The sequence below is a fragment of the Botryllus schlosseri genome, chromosome 1 (genome assembly GCF_051294905.1).
Source record: "Botryllus schlosseri isolate E-star chromosome 1, Bs_hap1, whole genome shotgun sequence".
In the NCBI taxonomy this organism is placed as follows: Eukaryota; Metazoa; Chordata; class Ascidiacea; order Stolidobranchia; family Styelidae; genus Botryllus; species Botryllus schlosseri.
Genome location: NC_137236.1, coordinates 5,039,304 through 5,056,858, shown reverse-complemented (window position 1 = coordinate 5,056,858; position 17,555 = coordinate 5,039,304). Strand labels below are relative to the sequence as shown.

Below are 17,555 nucleotides of genomic sequence, written 5' to 3'. Positions count from 1 at the left end.
ACCACGCCTATTTCATTGCACTATGTTGTCAATGCTGTGATTGATCACGACGTCACAGATATATCATTTCTAGTAACGTGCATAACTTTGTACTACATACTTCATATGCCGTGATACTGCAAATTGAGGTTTACAGCTTTCAACAGTTGAAAATAGTATCGAAACTATAATTCTCATTGATAAATTCACTCCCAGTTAATCTCAGTTTGTTTTTAATCATTTCACCTCTTGTGGCAAAAAGGGTATCATTTCAGTACTATAAAAAATCGTTTTCACTACCAGACTCGATTAATATGATTTACTCAATTCAGATTCGAATACCACATTCATTGTGACAAGCCCCTAGTGGTCGGAATTGTGCAACTAGAGAATTTTCAGCTGTTCGAAACTAGATTAGAATTACAATAATAGCTAAACACGTTTTTTTTTTCAAATTGGACTAGAATTACAGTGATAGCTACACCCTACACAAGTCTTTCCACTATATTATAATTAATCATTTCATCAAAGAATTTGTACAAAAATACGGTGTCAGTTCATATCACATCTGGGATTATTCTTATATACACGCCAATACCAAATGTCTACACATGAAGCTTGGCTCGTTTCGTACGATACAGTTCTCGTGTAGCATTTTAGGAACACCAGACATTGCATTAAAATTTAACTGCGGACGTGCCGTAAACGCATTGACAAATCAGACTCTCACAAGATTACCAATATTTGGCTCCATTTAGGTTGATTAGACAAGAAGTATGTAGTTGTCCAAAGTCCGCCAGTAATGAACATTACAGAGCTGATGCAATTGCGCAACACTTTGAGAAACATTACAGTTGTATCAAGAAAATGCTTTTACCCTTCTTTTGCACAACTCGCGAACGATGTCGACAAAATCCTCGTCTTGGAAAAATCCGTGAAATCCAACGACATGCTCGTGATTGGAACTGCGATGGAGACTCATCTCTCGACACATTTTCTATTTCTGACGATCATTTCCTGAAATCGAGACTCGTACAAATCACCAATCTAGTTCGGTGGCGAGCAACTAACTACGTCTTTCTCTGACTAATTCTATTTCTAATTATTCTCTTTTTCTCTTGAGCTACTCTCTCGTTTCACCAGACAGCATTGTTGCCTCCCAATGTCAATCTCCATAACAATGAAAAATTCAAGGCTGTTTGCGGGAGTTCCAGGGCCACGAGCGGAATAAAATTAATAGTTTCGTACTCAGTGCAGAGTCAGCTTTCGATTGATACCCGTTTTACCAAATTTGCTGCTCGGCAAGCCGTTCAAAAATGACTGTCAAATTGCCTGTAGCCAAATGGAAATTGTGACGTGATACAATTTCACTGAGGCGTGAGATTTTCCTGTGTCGACACCATATAGCCATATAGGACACTATGGTTATGCACTAAACAGTTCTCCTGTAGCATTTTCAGAAAAAAAACAGAAATTAGATTAAAATTACAATGGGAGAAACATTTGACAAATTAGATTGGAATTAGATTACCGGCATTTTGCGATTGCCATATCTAATGTGACTTCTAGAAATTTCTAGTTGACCAGATCCGTCACTAATGAACCGAGAGAACTGATGGAATTATGACCAACAGTGTAATACACACTAAATTTGTAAAAATAACAAGGAAAACCTTTTACCCGTCTTTTGCAAATTCGAGAACGATGTAGACAAAATCTTTGTATACGAAAAATCCGTGAAATCCTACGACGTGCGTGTGATTCACAATGCTATGGAGAAGGACCTCTAGACATATTTTGCTTTTATGATGCTCATTCACGAGTAGTACCTGAAATTCACACGACATTAATGCTTGTAATCAAAGCGCGACCCATTATAAGTGCGCCGAAAATATCGTACTGGGTACTGCGAAATATCAGTATCAGCCACGAGGGAAAAGATATCGGCAATGATGTCACAGCATGGTAGTAAGGAGTCAGAGAATTATCATATGCGACTGTTACACTGGGAATATTAATATGTTTTTGTATTTTATAAGTGTCCGGATGCATCCTTTCTAGTTTATTTCATGTCCTAGCATAGAAATGACTGTGAAGCCGCTATATTTTTGAAATGTCCCCAAGCTAGTAGAATATCGAAGTTATGGGCGAAGGTGCTATGGGTAACGGTTCTATCGGCATTGGCTTAAAATCCCATATTAGTCATACTCTAGCTATAATAAGCATTCAAGAATGGCAATTTACAATATTATCAAAAAATGGCATTGATGCATGCGACAAATATAATCAGTCGCCTACTGGGTACTGATATAAGACTTGAAGAGAAATATCGGTATCAGCCACGAGGGAAAATATATCGGCAATATCCATGATGTCACAGCATGGTAGTAATGAGTCAGAGAACTATCATATGCGACTGCTACACTGGAAATATTAATATATTTTTATATCTTATAAGTGTCCGAATCAGGGCTGTGGAGTCGGAGTCTGTGTAATTTTCGCTTGATGGAGTCGGAGTCGTGAAAACTATAATAGCCGGAGTCGGAGGGAAAATAATGACTGGACTTGGACTCGGAGTTTGTGAGATTGACCCTGACTTCGACTCCGACTTCTCTATCATGAAAACATTTGCTTTTAAAAAATTTTCAATATAATTTTTATGTACCACCAATCACTGTTATTAATAAACATACAGATAAGGTGCGGCCAGCCCATGGCACGCAGGCTAAATTTGGCACACGAGAAGGTTAGGTGTGGCCTGCGAGGTAATTCTCGAAATTATTTATGAAATCAGGTACAATTGCTTGATTAAGTACATATAGAAAATATTCTTTTCTTTCACAAATCCATCAAATCGAACGACTTGTTTGTTGCTCAACCTGCTATGGAGACTGGTCTCTTGACACATTTTTTCTTTACGAGGCTTATTCCCTAGAAGTGCCTGAAATGAACGCCAGATTAATGCTTGCATTTATTGCCCTGCCCATGATAGGTTTGCCAATAACACCGCATAGATATCACAAAACATATCGGCATCGGCTATGAGAGGCAAAAAATATCGATAATTTCTGCGCGGGCGCAACGTGGTCACAGACACCCCGCGACTGCTACACAGGAAATATTGATAGCCTCCTTATATCTTACAAGTGTCCATATGCAGACTTTCTAGTTTATTCCATGTCCAGGCATAAAAATGACTGTGAAGCTGTTACATTTTTTAAAATATGGCCTAATCTAGAAGAATATTGAGGTATCAATTTCATCGGTATTGGCTCAAAAATCCGAAGTCGGGCTAGCTCTAGTTATAAAAAGCATGTAGAAATGGCAAATTTCAAGGTCTTTCCCACATTTGTTTTCACAAGAGTATTTACAAAATTATATTAGTACAGGTGAAAAATACATTAGCATTCACACATATTCTATAGTGCCAATAAGACGACTCAATTTTGGCACATTTTAACAAGCGAAAGCTTGTTTTCTTCAGATTTCAGTAAGTTTAATACATTTGGCAAATTCGCCTTTGCCAAGAAATGGACCTCGCTTGTATGGTTCCCAGTAGAGTCATCACACAATTAATTCAGAGATCTCTTTCGTACTTTTTCAGACATAATTGTGAAATCAAATCCAAATCAATCTGCGAAATGAAATATCGTAAATTGACATGCTGGCACCAGATTTCCACAAACTACTGGATGTTTAAACTCCACAAGTAAATCAGAACGAACGACATTTGAAAATCAGAAACCAACAAAAACACAACTCAATGGATTTGATTCCGAAGCAGCTCATTAATTATATTTTATCAGAATCAGATAGGCTTTCCACATGAGCATCAGTACAAAATTACTGAAGAATCAGACAGACAAAACTACCACTATACAGGATAAACTAAGCAATTACTAGCTAGCAATGACTAAAAGATCTTCAAGGAAACAAAAACTGATCACAGCGACATTCAAGAAATGTAGAAGTCTTGTTAACAAATCTTGTACATCAATACTCAAAATATGTAGAACAATAGTTGTCTGTTTCATATTAGCCAGTGTTAATGCAATAGGTTGCATGAGTATCATAACATGCACATGAAAAATATGCGAGCTCATACAGAATGATAGCCAGAGAGATGTAGTAATACGTTCACTCTTCAAGGCAATCACTTAGCACTGCTAGCAGCGAAACAAAGCTGAGTTAGCTACATCATGCACGACTCAAATCACTCAAGTACTCGATCATGTCCAGCTCCAGTTGTTTACTTGAAATATACACAATTCGGCAACTCTACAACTTTGCAACTCTTTCAGATTCGATTAGTCACCAAGTATGCCTTCTTACATTAGCAGATTGTTGATGTGACTGATCATGTTCTAGGCAAAAATGAGTTTTTCATTGGAAGAATAACGGTACTGGAGGTTATTTCGAATTCTTCCGACCTTTTTTCACTTGATCGAGACTTATCAAACTTTCGAACTCATCTCAACATGTTAATCATTGAGGATATGATGCTTGATGTTAACCGTTGCAGGAAGTTTCGCAATCATGATTTTTGATACCAGCATGTAGACGCATATAAAGATTGCAGTTAGTAAATGCTTTTCCACATACCGTAATTCAATGTGTATAATGCGCAAAATTTTACCGTTATTTGTCACAAAATTGGGGGATGTTCATTACGCATTGGTAAAAGTCTTCGTAATTTTCCATGTATAATGCGCAAAATCGTGAGATGCACATTAGGCATTGGTCTTTAAAAAAATCATGTGAAATAAAACTTGAAATCACACCTTTCTGCATGTTTGTTGTCAATCCCGCATCACATTCAGCTATCGTGCCAGTAATACGTATTATAAATGTTACACACTGGCAATTAGCAAGAACCATTGTGCTGCACGCGCACTCTGGCATTCCTCGCTAATTTATAGCGTCAACGACAGGCCTGAACAATCGCATCTCCAACAGGACATGTGTGCAAGATATATTCGCTGGCCTGAACAATTGCATCTCCAACATGCCTGGCTCGCACGATATAGGCCCAACTAATCGAATCTATGATAGGGATCTTGCACACGATATCGTTACTGGTCTTAACTATCGCGTCACAAGCCTCGTAGGGGCGTATTATATTGGAGAAATTACGGGACATCACAATAATTAATTTTGATGCCAGCATGCATATCTATATTACGCTTGAGGGTAGCCTACCCCTCTTAGTGAATACTTTAACACACAGCACATGTTTGATTTTTGATTCCAGCATGCATCTCCATAATTATGTTCTTTGACGTGGTCCTTCTGAGTGAATGCTTTACCACATATATCACAAACATGATTTTCGATGCCAGTATGTTTATCCATATAACGCTTGATCACATATTATGATTTTTGATTCCAGCATGCATCTTCACATGTTCTTTGAGGTGGCCCTTATGAATGGTTGCTTTACCATAAATATCAAAAACATGATTTTTGACTCCAGCATGGTTATCCATATGAAGCTTGAGGTTACCCTTCTAAGTGAATGCTTTACCACATATAGCACATTTCTAATTTTTGATACCAGCATGCATCTTAATATGTTCTTTGAGGTAGCCCGACCGAGTGAATGCTTTACCACACATATCACACATATGATTTTTGATCCCAGCATGCATATCCATATGACGCTTGAGGGTACCCTTCTCAGTGAATGCTTTACCACACATAGCACATGTATGATTTTTTATTCCAGCATGCATATCCATATGAAGCTTGAGAGTACCCTTATGAGTGAATGCTTTACCACATATAGCACATTTATGATTTTTGATTCCAGCATGCATCTCCATATGTTCTTTTACGTGGCCCTTCTGAGCGAATGCTTTCCCACATATATCACACGCATGATTTTTGATCCCAGCATGCATATCCATATGAAGCTTGAGGGTACCCTTCCCAGTGAATGATTTACCACACATAGCACATGTATGATTTTTTATTCCAGCATGCATATCCATATGAAGCTTGAGAGTACCCTTATGAGTGAATGCTTTACCACATATAGCACATTTATGATTTTTGATTCCAGCATGCTTATCCATATGTTCTTTTACGTGGCCCTTCTGAGTGAATACTTTACCACATATATCACAAACATGGTTTTTGATCCCAACATGCATATCCATATGACGCTTGAGAGTACCCTTGTGAGTGAATGATCTACCACATATAGCACATTTATGATTTTTGATCCCAGCATGCATATCCATATGACGCTTGAGAGTACCCTTGTGAGTGAATGATCTACCACATATAGCACATTTATGATTTTTGATTCCAGCATGCATCTCCATATGCTCTTTTACGTGGCCCTTCTGAGTGAATGCTTTACCACATATATCACAAACATGATTTTTGATCGCAGCATGCATCTCCAGATGTTCTTTTACGTGGCCCTTCTGAGTGAATGTTTTACCACATATATCACAAACATGATTTTTGATTCCAGCATGCTTATCCATGTGAAACTTGAGGGTACCCTTCTCAGTGAATGATTTCCCACACATATCACAAACATGATTGTTGATGCCAGCATGCATATCCATATGCAACTTCAGGGTACACTTCTGAGTGAATGCTTTACCACATACATCACATTCAACATTTCTGATGTCAGCATGCATAATAAGATGCTTGAGATTACTATTCCCAGTAAACGTTTTCCCATACATATCGAATCGGCGTTCTTTCAAGTGATCAACAGTTAATACTGGATCCACAGAATGCTTTTCTTCACGACACTAGAGATGCGACCCGCAGATTTTCATCATTTCAGCATATAAACATTGTTCAATTATAGTATGGCTTCATCTGGAATGCACAAGAGAGTAGAACTATTTCAAACAAAGAGCATTATAAGATTGTAGAAAGAGCAATCATGATACCGGGATAGAGTGCAAACATACAAAACTATCGATAGCATGGAAATGACTTCACAAATGAGAGAGTAGATTATGAACATTGTAATGTACCGGTAGTCTTATTGTTTCATTTAGTAGGACATCATCAATAGAACTATTGGATTGGTATATCAAGTTTTGATCATTTTAGTAACAAATCATTGATAACACAAGAAAAAAACACAATGACTAATGACAATAGCGCACTTCGGTGCATATTTGCAAATCAAATAGAGAAATTTTCCAAGAACCATCAAAATGTGTACCTGTGACCATGAACATTGAGCAGCTTCAATGAATTTGCCCTGAAGCAGTTTTTCAGTAATAAAGTTCACAATTAACAATGCTGCTTTTTACTTTCATATAGGTTGAAAAAAAAAATTTTTCTAGCTACCGTACTTTTCCATGTCCAATGCGCAATATTTTCCTGATTTTTTGTCCAAAATCGGGAGTGGGTATTATGCATGGTTACAGCAAGCCTCGAAAAAATCTTTTTCGAAATATAACTTGAAATCACACCTTTCTTCGTGTCTGTTTCAATTGCGCACCACATTCAGCCATAATGCCCCGTAATTCGTATTATTAGTGTGACGTGTTGACAATTAGCGAGAAGCCTGTTGCCAATTACCGGTACTGTCTGCGCTGCACAACGGTTAGCGGATCAACTGTTCAGTTGGTTGGCCGTTTGTACGCGACGAAATTAGGCCATTTGATTGCAGCACGCGCAGGGGCGTATCTAGTCGGGAAAAAACGGGGGGTACCTTTAGAATAGGGGGGTGTTTTTAAAAGGAGAGTTTGTTCCTAGTTCTAACCGATTGATCAGCTTAAATGTATGCAGAAATGCAGATATTACCATGTTCAGATAATCTTACTCTTGTTTGTGACTTCTTCATTCGCATATACAAAACTAAGTACAACTGAACATAACATTGTAACCCGTAAGCGAGGATAACAGCATAAAGAGAGACAGCAAGGTATCTTGACCTTAATTAACAAAGCGAGGATGTTATCACGAAAGTGCGCACCGATCATATTACAACACATTGGTAGATCTCTCCATTTTGCGCTCATGTACGAACACTCGAACAGTGAAGATACACAAATGAATGTTTTCGTTTGTGTCAATTGTTCAGCCTGTTTTTGCACATGATCTGGATTAATTTTGTTCTAAATCAATATGATATCTACTGCCTGCCATGATTTTGGGGTGTGGAGATGTTAAATACCAATTAACGCTTGAGCTTGTGCGATTACATCACGTGAATAACAGTGGCCCGGCGCAGGCTTAGGCTCGCATTCAAAATGCAGTCCTAAATGCGTTTGCGGTGCAAAAGTAACAATTCCGAACTGTCGGAACAAAGACTATAGCTTCGCGTTATTACAACATTACGTTGAACATTGATGTAGAACTATCACGTGCCTCAATCGCATCTGTAATAGGTGTCGTGTGCAAGATGTCGCTGGCTTGAACTATCGCTTCGCGGGCCTCGCAGGCTTTGGCTATTATCTGCTATCGTTTAGACCAGGGCCGGCCAACCCGTGGCCCGCGAGATGGTTTTGAGTGGCCCGAGAGGTAATTTCCGAAATTTCTAATATCATCAAAAATGGATTGAACAGATTTTGAGCTTGCTAGGCCAACCAAAAATATGATTAGTCTGGCCGCAATACTTGAGATGTAATGACTAAAATATCAGTTCAGACGCATTGACAGATCCATCAGCCATTCACATATTGGTACATCTTCGTGAAAATGGAAGAACACCTAATGCATCAGATTGAGTCTAACTATATTCGCGATTACGAGGCAAAGTGTCGTTCAACATATGCGACCTTGCGTTTGCGCTCGCAGTAAGACCGTCCACCGTGAAACCTATAGGCACGAAATGACTGACGCATGTTGGTCACAGCTTTCGATATCGATAAGTCCATGCGCCGAATAGCCCAGTCCTCGCAAACTTAGCCCAGCGATATACAGCAGGCCCACAATAGAGTCAAGTGACAATATTATTGACCTATGAACTTCAAAAAATTTTCGCGCTTCGCGCGGATTGCCGCCCGCGCAAAAGTTCGTCAATCGAATGTGGCCCTTTGGCCGAAAAGGTTGGCCAGCCCTGGTTTAGACCAGTGGTTCCCAATCTTTCTGTAGACACTCCCCCTTGATGATAGTGAAAAATGTTGCGCCCCCCATATCGTCATATCACAGAATCCGACCGGGATGCTAGCAACCTCAACAGATGGCATGGAAGGTTATGACTGATGATGAGAGAATTAAAAAAATATGAAATTGGGTATATATATAGAGAAACACGCGCGAATAGGAGTTTAATTGCGCAGATCCCGATAATTATTTCAGTTGACTGCTTCTTCGCACCCGCTTCAGATGCATTCACGCCCCCCAGATTGGGAACCACTGGTTTAGAGACAATGCCGTTAAGCGTATGATTATGTCATGATTGTTCAACACTGAACCACTCAACTCAACTACAATTGTCCTCCACTCCTCTTACATTTTGCGATTACGAACATATCAAATATATATTTGTTCAGCCGACTGAAAATTTAAAGCAGACTGGCACAGGTCTGGGGACTCGCAGTCGAGAGCCACTGGTTAAGGTCATGCGACTTACAGACAGCCAAAAGGCATTACAATACTACTGTGGCGAAATGTTTCATAGTGCCCTGCACACTTCTTGCAAAAGGGCATTCTATGTGACCCGCAATTCTGATAAAATCAAAGTAAATGACGATTTTAAGCCATTATGTGCCTCAATAGTGTTGCATTGTCACAGAAGATTAGGGCTATGTTGTCAGTACAAATATTCATCACAAGTTTCACGCAGTATATCATTCCTTACCCAATCATGCTGGCTAGGGAGTGACACAGGTTTTCCTCTACCGCTGCTGAGTTCTTGGAGAAGCAACCGTCACGAATCAAACAATAAATATCTGGTGCGGTGGAAGAGAGGTGAAACTACCGACCAAAGGTTATTTTCCGTAGAGGCTGCAGCTATAATCGAGCTCTCGTTAACAGTGTGGCTAATGTCTATAGCTCTGAGTAGTTCAATTGATATGCCTAATGATTATTCATATCACGATTTACCTCAGCTTGCCTCTTTAGTAATCAGGGTTCATGAGTTCGTCGTAGCAGCTTCAAGGTTTCATCAAACAAAACAAGGTTAAGAGCACCGTGGTGCGCTATGAATTACCATTAATAATATGAACGAAACAAAATCTTATGAGGGAACGAAATTGTTGACAAGATGCAGCGAGTGTATCACAGAAATACACACAGAATTTATCGGGTATTCAATATATTTTAAAGCGAAACAGAATAAAAATAATATGTACTGCGGCTGACTGTTTATACGGTTATCACATCATCACCAAGGATAGCGATCAATGATGTGCTAATCACCTGTATGACAAATATACTATACGGGGATCCATTTCACGTCGTCTTTGCATGGACTCTGCATACTGCTGTAATTAGGAGATATTACTAGCAAAAAGCTGACAGAACATCATATCAGACTACGAGGAGCTTATTGTAGCTCCAGGATTACGGTATCCATAAATATGAACGGATTGAAAATGATTAAGTGAAAATGTCGAAAAATTGCTTGAAATGAATGGCAGGAAGAAACACATTTTACAAAATGGCCACAACATTACAATTTGAAACGAAATCGAAAATAATATGCGCAGAATGCTAATTACCCGAGAATGTGACGAAGGATAATGCGCAGAAAGCCTAAATATTAGGTGACATAAACTACTGTTAGCTCATCATACTGTGACACAAAGACTTGAATATACGCATCAAACATCTCTGACCAACAGACTCCGCGCAAATTATAACAAAGAAGTCTTCATTGAAATTGATTCAGGCAGTACCATAATTTTCCATGCATAATGCGCAAAATTTTCCCGATTTTCTCGGCCTAAAATCGGGGGTGCGTATTATGCATGGGTACAACAAGCCTTGAAAAAATCTGCCAAGAAACATAACTTGAAATCGCCCTCTCTTCATGTTTGTTTTAATCGCGCAACATATTCAGCCATCATGCCCCGTAATTAGTATTATCAGTGTTCAGCGCTGCCAATTAGCGAGAAGCGTGTTGCCAATTAGCGTCTGCGCTGTTCCGCTGTACAACAGCAAGCTATCTCCTGGTGAGTTTGTTGCCGTTTGAACGCGAGCGAAATTAGATCACTGGATTGCTGCAATTCTCGCTAATTTATCGCTGTCAACTACAGGCCTGAACAATAGCATGAACAGCACGCCATGTGCGCAAGACGTAATCGCTGGCCTACACAGTATAGTCGCATCTCCAACAGGCCTAGTACGCTCGACATAACCGTTGCCTGAACAATCGCATCTAATAGGCCTCGTGCGCAAGATATCGTCGCTGGCATGAACTACCGCGGCGCGGGCCTCGCAGGCTTCGTCTGCTATCATCGTTTGAGACAATGCCGTTAAGTGTATAATGATTAGCGATGATTATGTCATGATTGTTCCACAGTGACATCGCAAAACAGAATGACATCGAATACTAAAACATAACTATTCATGTACTGTGAATGCAGGGTGCGTACTATACATGGATACATGCTTTTTCCCAGAATTTACACGCCATTTTAAGAGTGCGTATTATACATGGGGGCCGTAATTCCAATATGAAACTAGGAGAAACAATTTCAAACTGAAAAAAAAATCAGATGAGAAAACCAACGTATACAGATTTTTTTTGTGGCAAAACTAAATGGATATGTGGAAGAGGCTTGGTAACACGAAGATACAAGTCCACCTCCACTTTTACATACCCGGCACAGTAAACATTTAGCCGGGAAGGTGATTCAAAGATAAATTAAATCGTATTGACATGATAGCAGAGTGAATGGACGTCCACTCTTAGCAACAGCATATTTTAATATAAGGTATAGCTGTCAATATGCCTGCATCGTGTTCGAGATCATCTTCGCGAGAAAAAAAAAGACATGCGTTCTGCTATTTTACTGTACGTGTATTTCTATCTCTTTTCAAGGCACCAAGGCGGGTAAACGCTTTTCCGCACGTCTGACATGCAAATTTTTTACTCCCTAATGTGTATGTCCATGGCTATTCAAGTTACATGACATGTATAGTTTTTGACTCCGGTATGTGTATTTCCATGTCTTTTCAAGTTACCAAGCCGGGTAAACGCTTTTCCGCAAATCTGACATGCATAGTTTTTGACTCCAGTATGTGTATTTCCATGACTTTTCAAGTCACAAAGCCGGGAAAACGCTTTTCCGCAGATCTGACATGCATAGTTTTTGACTCCACTATGTGTATTTCCATGACTTTTCAAGTAACTGAGCTGAATAAACGCTTTTCCACAGATCTGACAGTCATAGTTTTTGACTCCAGTATGTGTATTTCCATGACTTTTCAAGTCACAAAGCCGGGAAAACGCTTTTCCGCAAATCTGACATGCATAGTTTTTTACTCCAGTATGTGTATTTCCATGTATTTTTAAGACATCAAGCTGGGTAAACGCTTTCCCACAGATCTGACACTCATAATTTTTGACTCCAGTATGTGTATTTTCATGTTGTTTCAAGTTACCAAGCCGGGTAAACGCTTTTCCGCAAATCTGACAGTCATAGTTTTTGACTCCAGTATGTGTATTTCCATGTTCTTTCAAGGTATCTAGCTGGGAAAACGCTTTTCCGCAGACCTGACATGCATAGTTTTTTACTCCAGTATGTGTATTTCCATGTCTTTTCAAGTTACCAGGCAGGGTAAACGCTTTTCCGCAAATCTGACACGCATAGTTTTTGACTCCAGTATGTGCATCACCATGTATTTTTAAGTCACCAAGCCGGGCAAAAAGTTTTCCGCAGATCTGACATGCATAGTTTTTCACTCCAGTATGTGTATTTCCATGTTCTTTCAAGGTATCTAGCTGGGAAAACGCTTTTCCGCAGACCTGACATGCATAGTTTTTGACTCCGGTATGTGTATTTGCATGTCTTTTCAAGTGATGAAGCTGGGCAAACACTTTTCCGCAGATCTGACATGCATAGTTTTTGACTCCAGTATGTGTATTTCCATGTCTTTTTAAGGCACCAAGCTGGGTAAACGCTTTCCCACAGATCTGACACTCATAATTTTTGACTCCAGTATGTGTATTTTCATGTTGTTTCAAGTGACCAAGCCGGGTAAACGCTTTTCCGCAGATCAGACATGCATAGTTTTTGACTCCAGTATGGATAGTTCCATGTGTTTTGAGGTCTCCAACCCGTACAAACGATTTTCCACAGATCTCACAGTCGTGGTTTTCGACTCCAAGGTGACCAGTACGTGCATCAGCAAGTCTTTTCAAGTGACCGATCGGACCAAACTCTTTGCCAATGCCCTTGCGTTCATGATTTTTCAAAAAAGTGTGGGATAATAAATGTTTTTTCAATAAAGTGATTGCAGCAAAGGTTTTTCCACATATCTCACATTCGGTATTTCGATCTATAAGGTGGAATCGCAAGTGAGCTTTCAATCCGTCCTTACGATGGAAGCTCTTTCCACAGATCGAGCACATCTTCCTTGTCATTATTCTGGATTATCTGTATATTACTTTACTTCTTGAAGCATCCCACATCAAACGCTCTCTGCTTGAAAACGAGGATCCAACGATAGCTTGGATGCGCTATTAAATAGTATTATAATTCTAATATTATGGCAACTTAGTCTGAAATACAGAAAGAATTAGCAAAAACGGAGCAGTGTGATAAATAAAAATATCCAAGAATAACAAACTTATGATGTCATATTACTAGTTTAGTAGAATTATTAGGCATTGTGATGATCGGTAACCTGACAATTCAGACGTGTAGTTCCTTATAGATGTTTCACACAAACTTTATGGATCACAATTACATTTCAGATTTGCTTTCGGATATTGGTTACGGGTAGAACATTTTGGACGTTCAGGCTTTCAACTTGATCGTTTTATAGATTTCAACTCCAAGATACCAAACTGGTAATTCACTCTGTCTTCAATAAGTCCCCGGGATGACTGAATATTAGATTCAAAACAGTTTTGGAGCAAGTGTGACACCATCAGCTCAGTTTGGCCAGGCGATTGGGAGTCGGAGTGGGCACCATGGCCTTGGTCACGTTAAACACCAATGGTTCTTCAACGTTTACGACCACTACCCGAATCTGAGTGGCATTACCATCTCGCGACTCAAACCTCACTTATCAAAATGAATGCATGTCTAATGCTAATATGCTTGACACTGGCATGTCTGAAATGGTGAAGATGCAGACGAGCAGCTGCACACAACGGAGTTCTATGAAACATGATTAATTACGATACCAATAATCGTCGTTGATGTCGCGTGATATTCGTCATCCAGGGTATTATTTATACACAACTCTACTTTATGAGCATTTTTTTACACGCGAACTACTTGCAGCCAATTCTCAAGATCAGGATCACCATGCTTAGTCCTGTCGTTGATCTTTGGAGATTTCTTATGAAATCCATAAATGCCACCGTCTTGTTTTGAAGGCTCCGGGTTGAAATGCATTCAAAGTTAATTGAACTGATTTGCCGACAGTAAAGGCACTGGTATCAATCAACCAAAGATGCATGTGCATGAGGGGTCGACGAGGGTCGGTGGCGGCGTGAAATGGGTACGTAGAGACAAAAAGGTCGAGAACCACTGATCTAATAGGAATGCATCTCTGTTTCTTAGACGGATCAAGTGCTTACATGATGCAGTGCTCACCATTACGAACTTTCGTGTATAATTTAAATCGAATGGATATAGTTTATGTTCTTAAATTCTCACGGACATGTAACCGAGTGGTGTATTGTACCATATCAATTTGTTTCAACATCTCAAGGCTTCACATTCGATCCTCTATTTTGGCTGATAATAACAGACTGTAGAGCCGAGGTCTCAAACACCCGGCCCGCGAGAGCATTTTGTGCGGCCCTCTACGGCATTTTGGAATTTCAAGTATTCGACAATATATTCTAGTGCCACATATATTTTTTAGATATAATAACTTGAAGTTCACCCAAACACTGCTATAAAAACACTGAAATCTCGACAAACTACGTTATCACATCACTTTTAAAAGCTACCATGTGGTAGAGGATCAGCTATTACGTCACATTTCTAATTCATAATGATAAAGCATGGTCCGTTAATGATTCGTGACTGAAAATTGTGATTTGGTTTTGTGCGATCTTTCGTAAAATTACTCGATTTCGGATTGACTGGGTGATTAAATAAAAATCACCCGAGTTGAGTCGAATCAAACGTTAAAATCGGAGAAGGACTTGCGACTCGGAACGGTGACTTGGCAATCCTACGGATGCAAAAATCTATGAAACTGTCATGGGGAATAGTAATATATCAAAAGGTCGTATAGCTTGCATTGCGTAGGGTATATATAGCTATCTAATCATGTCAGTATGGCAACCATCGGCAATATGTGACCCCCGCGACGTATAGTTGGTTACATGCTTGGTGTTTTCCGATGTCTTTATCCATGTTATTATCGGTGGCAAGTAAGGTACTAGTACGCTCCACAGCTGTAACACAAATGAATTCATCGGAGATTTGGACATTTCTATTCCATGGGTTCTTAACCAGGGTCCGCAGACCCCTTCGGGGTACGGAGCACCATATCATGGGGTACGAGATGCATTGTGTAATTAGGCCTATATTCAACTGAAAAATGGTATTCGCGCTACGCGCGATTTTACGTGGATGTGCTTTCTAATTTGATTAAAGTTAAAATCAGAAATTGTGTTGAAAATGTCCAGGTGCTACGAGAAATCTTATTGGAAGCACGAGGGCTACGATCGCCAAGGTTAAGAAACAATGCTATTACTATGGCTCAATAATGATTATATTCAAGTTGTTATTGATATGTTACAATAATAATCGAAGGCAAAATATGACGCTGATTTAATTTGACTTTGTCAATGGCATAGTAACAATAGCCTACTTATGAAGACTATATCATAGCCCGTTTTAGGCTACCCCGCTCAAATGCTCTGCTATGAGATCAATCTTCAGCATAGATTTTAAAATATTCTACATATAATTGTGGCACGTCAAAGGTCCACTAGCTGCAATATTATAACCGACAGTTTGACAATGTCATGATCATGATTCATCCTCTCGCATGATGTCTGTAACTCATTATTTGACCATATAGTTGGTTACATGCTGGATGTTGTTTGATGTCTTTATCCATATTATTATCAGTGGCGAGTAAGGTAGTAGTACGCTCAACAGCTATAACACCAATGAATTCATCGGCGATTGGACATTTCTATTCCATGGGTTCTTACACATCAAGGGTTACGAGATGCATCGTGGAATTAGGCCTATATTCAACTGAACAAATAATTATTTGAACAAATAAGGCCCGGCATAAAAACAATTTTATTCAAATATTTGAAAATATGATTTTTTCCGTGTCAAGCGTGAATAACACAATAGTAAATTACATTTTCATGAAGTTTGTGGAATGCCTGTCTTCAAGCTCCCGTCAAACAAGGCCTACTTGGAAACATCCCTATTATTGGTAGTGCGGCCCGCGGCGTCATCAAAACTAAGAAATTGGCCCGGGAGCCAGGGCTTTGAAGCCAGAGCCCGGAGTCGGAGGCCCGGAGCCGTGCATTTTCACCGGAGCTGGATCCGGAGCTCTATATAAAATTCAGCCGGAGCCGGAGCTGGAGCCCGTTATTTGAGGAGTAGCTCCGGCTCCTACCTATTTTCTAAGATGCCATTATGTATATGCAACAACCACATCTGCTGATTTATCACAATTGAACAACAGGCCTTAATTTTAATGTTGAATGAATCCGAAATAAATGTTTTGTGTTTTGTTTTGTCTTTCTCCCGTAATTGCGAATACAGTTAGACTCAATCGGGTAAATAAGGCGTTTTTTTTTTCAATTTTCGGTAGGAGGTAGGCTACCAAGCAAGAAACTGTGTGACAATTAAACACACGCAGCATGAAGACAAATTTCGCTACTTTTTTTGTTTAGTGTAATGTACGATGATTTACTGAAAATGTGACTGGACCCTGGATCTGCCAATGCGTCGGAAGTCGGAGCTCATACTATACAGTAAGGCTGTATAGTGATGAAATTGACAGGTTGCCTAACAACGTTAGACACCTAATTTTGGTCGATTTCGACCAGCAAAAGCTATGCAATCTGAAATGGACATTTCGGCCATTTTTCCAAGTAATAGTATGTACGGAGCCAATTCGACACTGAGGGCAGATATAATAAAGATAGCTGATCCGGAAGAATGCTAATCGAGTGATTAAATACTGCTAATCGTGACGCATAAACTTGGAAAATGTTACGCGCGATGGTAGTCGAGGTGTCCCGAGTTGTCAATGAAGTGGCGTTGTCTGCTGCATGTTGCATCATAATGAGAAAACGCGTTATAGGCTCTCAGTTGTCAAATTGTTGAATGAAACAGCAGCCTGATGATACCGATATATTTCCACTGCAATAGCTAGATTTATCATCATCGCCAAATGAAAGTCGTTTTTAATTCGTACGATACAGCTGAGAAGCGGATTATAGAACTAGTATCGCTCTGCAATGGCCGGTAGCCTACCTA

At 39.6% G+C, this 17,555-nt stretch overlaps 6 protein-coding genes across 14 annotated transcripts in view; 2 read left to right on the top strand and 4 right to left on the bottom strand.

Moving 5' to 3' along the window:
• LOC145435212 (uncharacterized) overlaps window positions 1-7,112 on the bottom strand; it is a 45,257-nt gene extending 38,145 nt beyond the window's left edge. For 4 of the 6 annotated variants that reach the window (XM_080312663.1, XM_080312725.1, XM_080312783.1 and 1 more), the window contains exons 1-2: window positions 1,660-7,112; window positions 857-996 (exon numbers count right to left, since the gene is read on the bottom strand). In XM_080312663.1, the coding sequence (XP_080168789.1) occupies window positions 5,520-6,683 (1,164 nt within the window). In that variant the 5' untranslated portion in view covers window positions 6,684-7,112 and the 3' untranslated portion in view covers window positions 857-996; window positions 1,660-5,519. The remainder of the gene's footprint in view (window positions 1-856; window positions 997-1,659) is intronic. The other 2 variants (XM_080312901.1, XM_080312959.1) reach the window with 1 other exon arrangement.
• Window positions 1-17,555, top strand: part of LOC145436146 (serine/threonine-protein kinase PLK1-like) — a 992,061-nt gene that overhangs the window by 279,854 nt on the left and 694,652 nt on the right. The gene's annotated exons all lie outside the window — the stretch shown is intronic.
• LOC145440759 (uncharacterized) overlaps window positions 1-17,555 on the bottom strand; it is a 151,282-nt gene that overhangs the window by 30,308 nt on the left and 103,419 nt on the right. The gene's annotated exons all lie outside the window — the stretch shown is intronic.
• LOC145443015 (uncharacterized) overlaps window positions 1-17,555 on the top strand; it is a 290,638-nt gene that overhangs the window by 207,679 nt on the left and 65,404 nt on the right. The window lies entirely within an intron of this gene.
• On the bottom strand, window positions 10,129-13,775 carry LOC145433547 (uncharacterized). Its single transcript, XM_080310699.1, has one exon. It carries the CDS (start codon window positions 13,496-13,498, stop codon window positions 12,032-12,034), a length of 1,467 nt encoding a protein of 488 aa, XP_080166825.1. The 5' UTR covers window positions 13,499-13,775; the 3' UTR covers window positions 10,129-12,031.
• LOC145433115 (uncharacterized) overlaps window positions 10,129-17,555 on the bottom strand; it is a 28,403-nt gene continuing 20,976 nt past the window's right edge. The window contains exon 2 of the transcript XR_013913064.1: window positions 10,129-10,326. The gene's annotated coding sequence lies outside the window, so the exon portion shown is untranslated. The remainder of the gene's footprint in view (window positions 10,327-17,555) is intronic.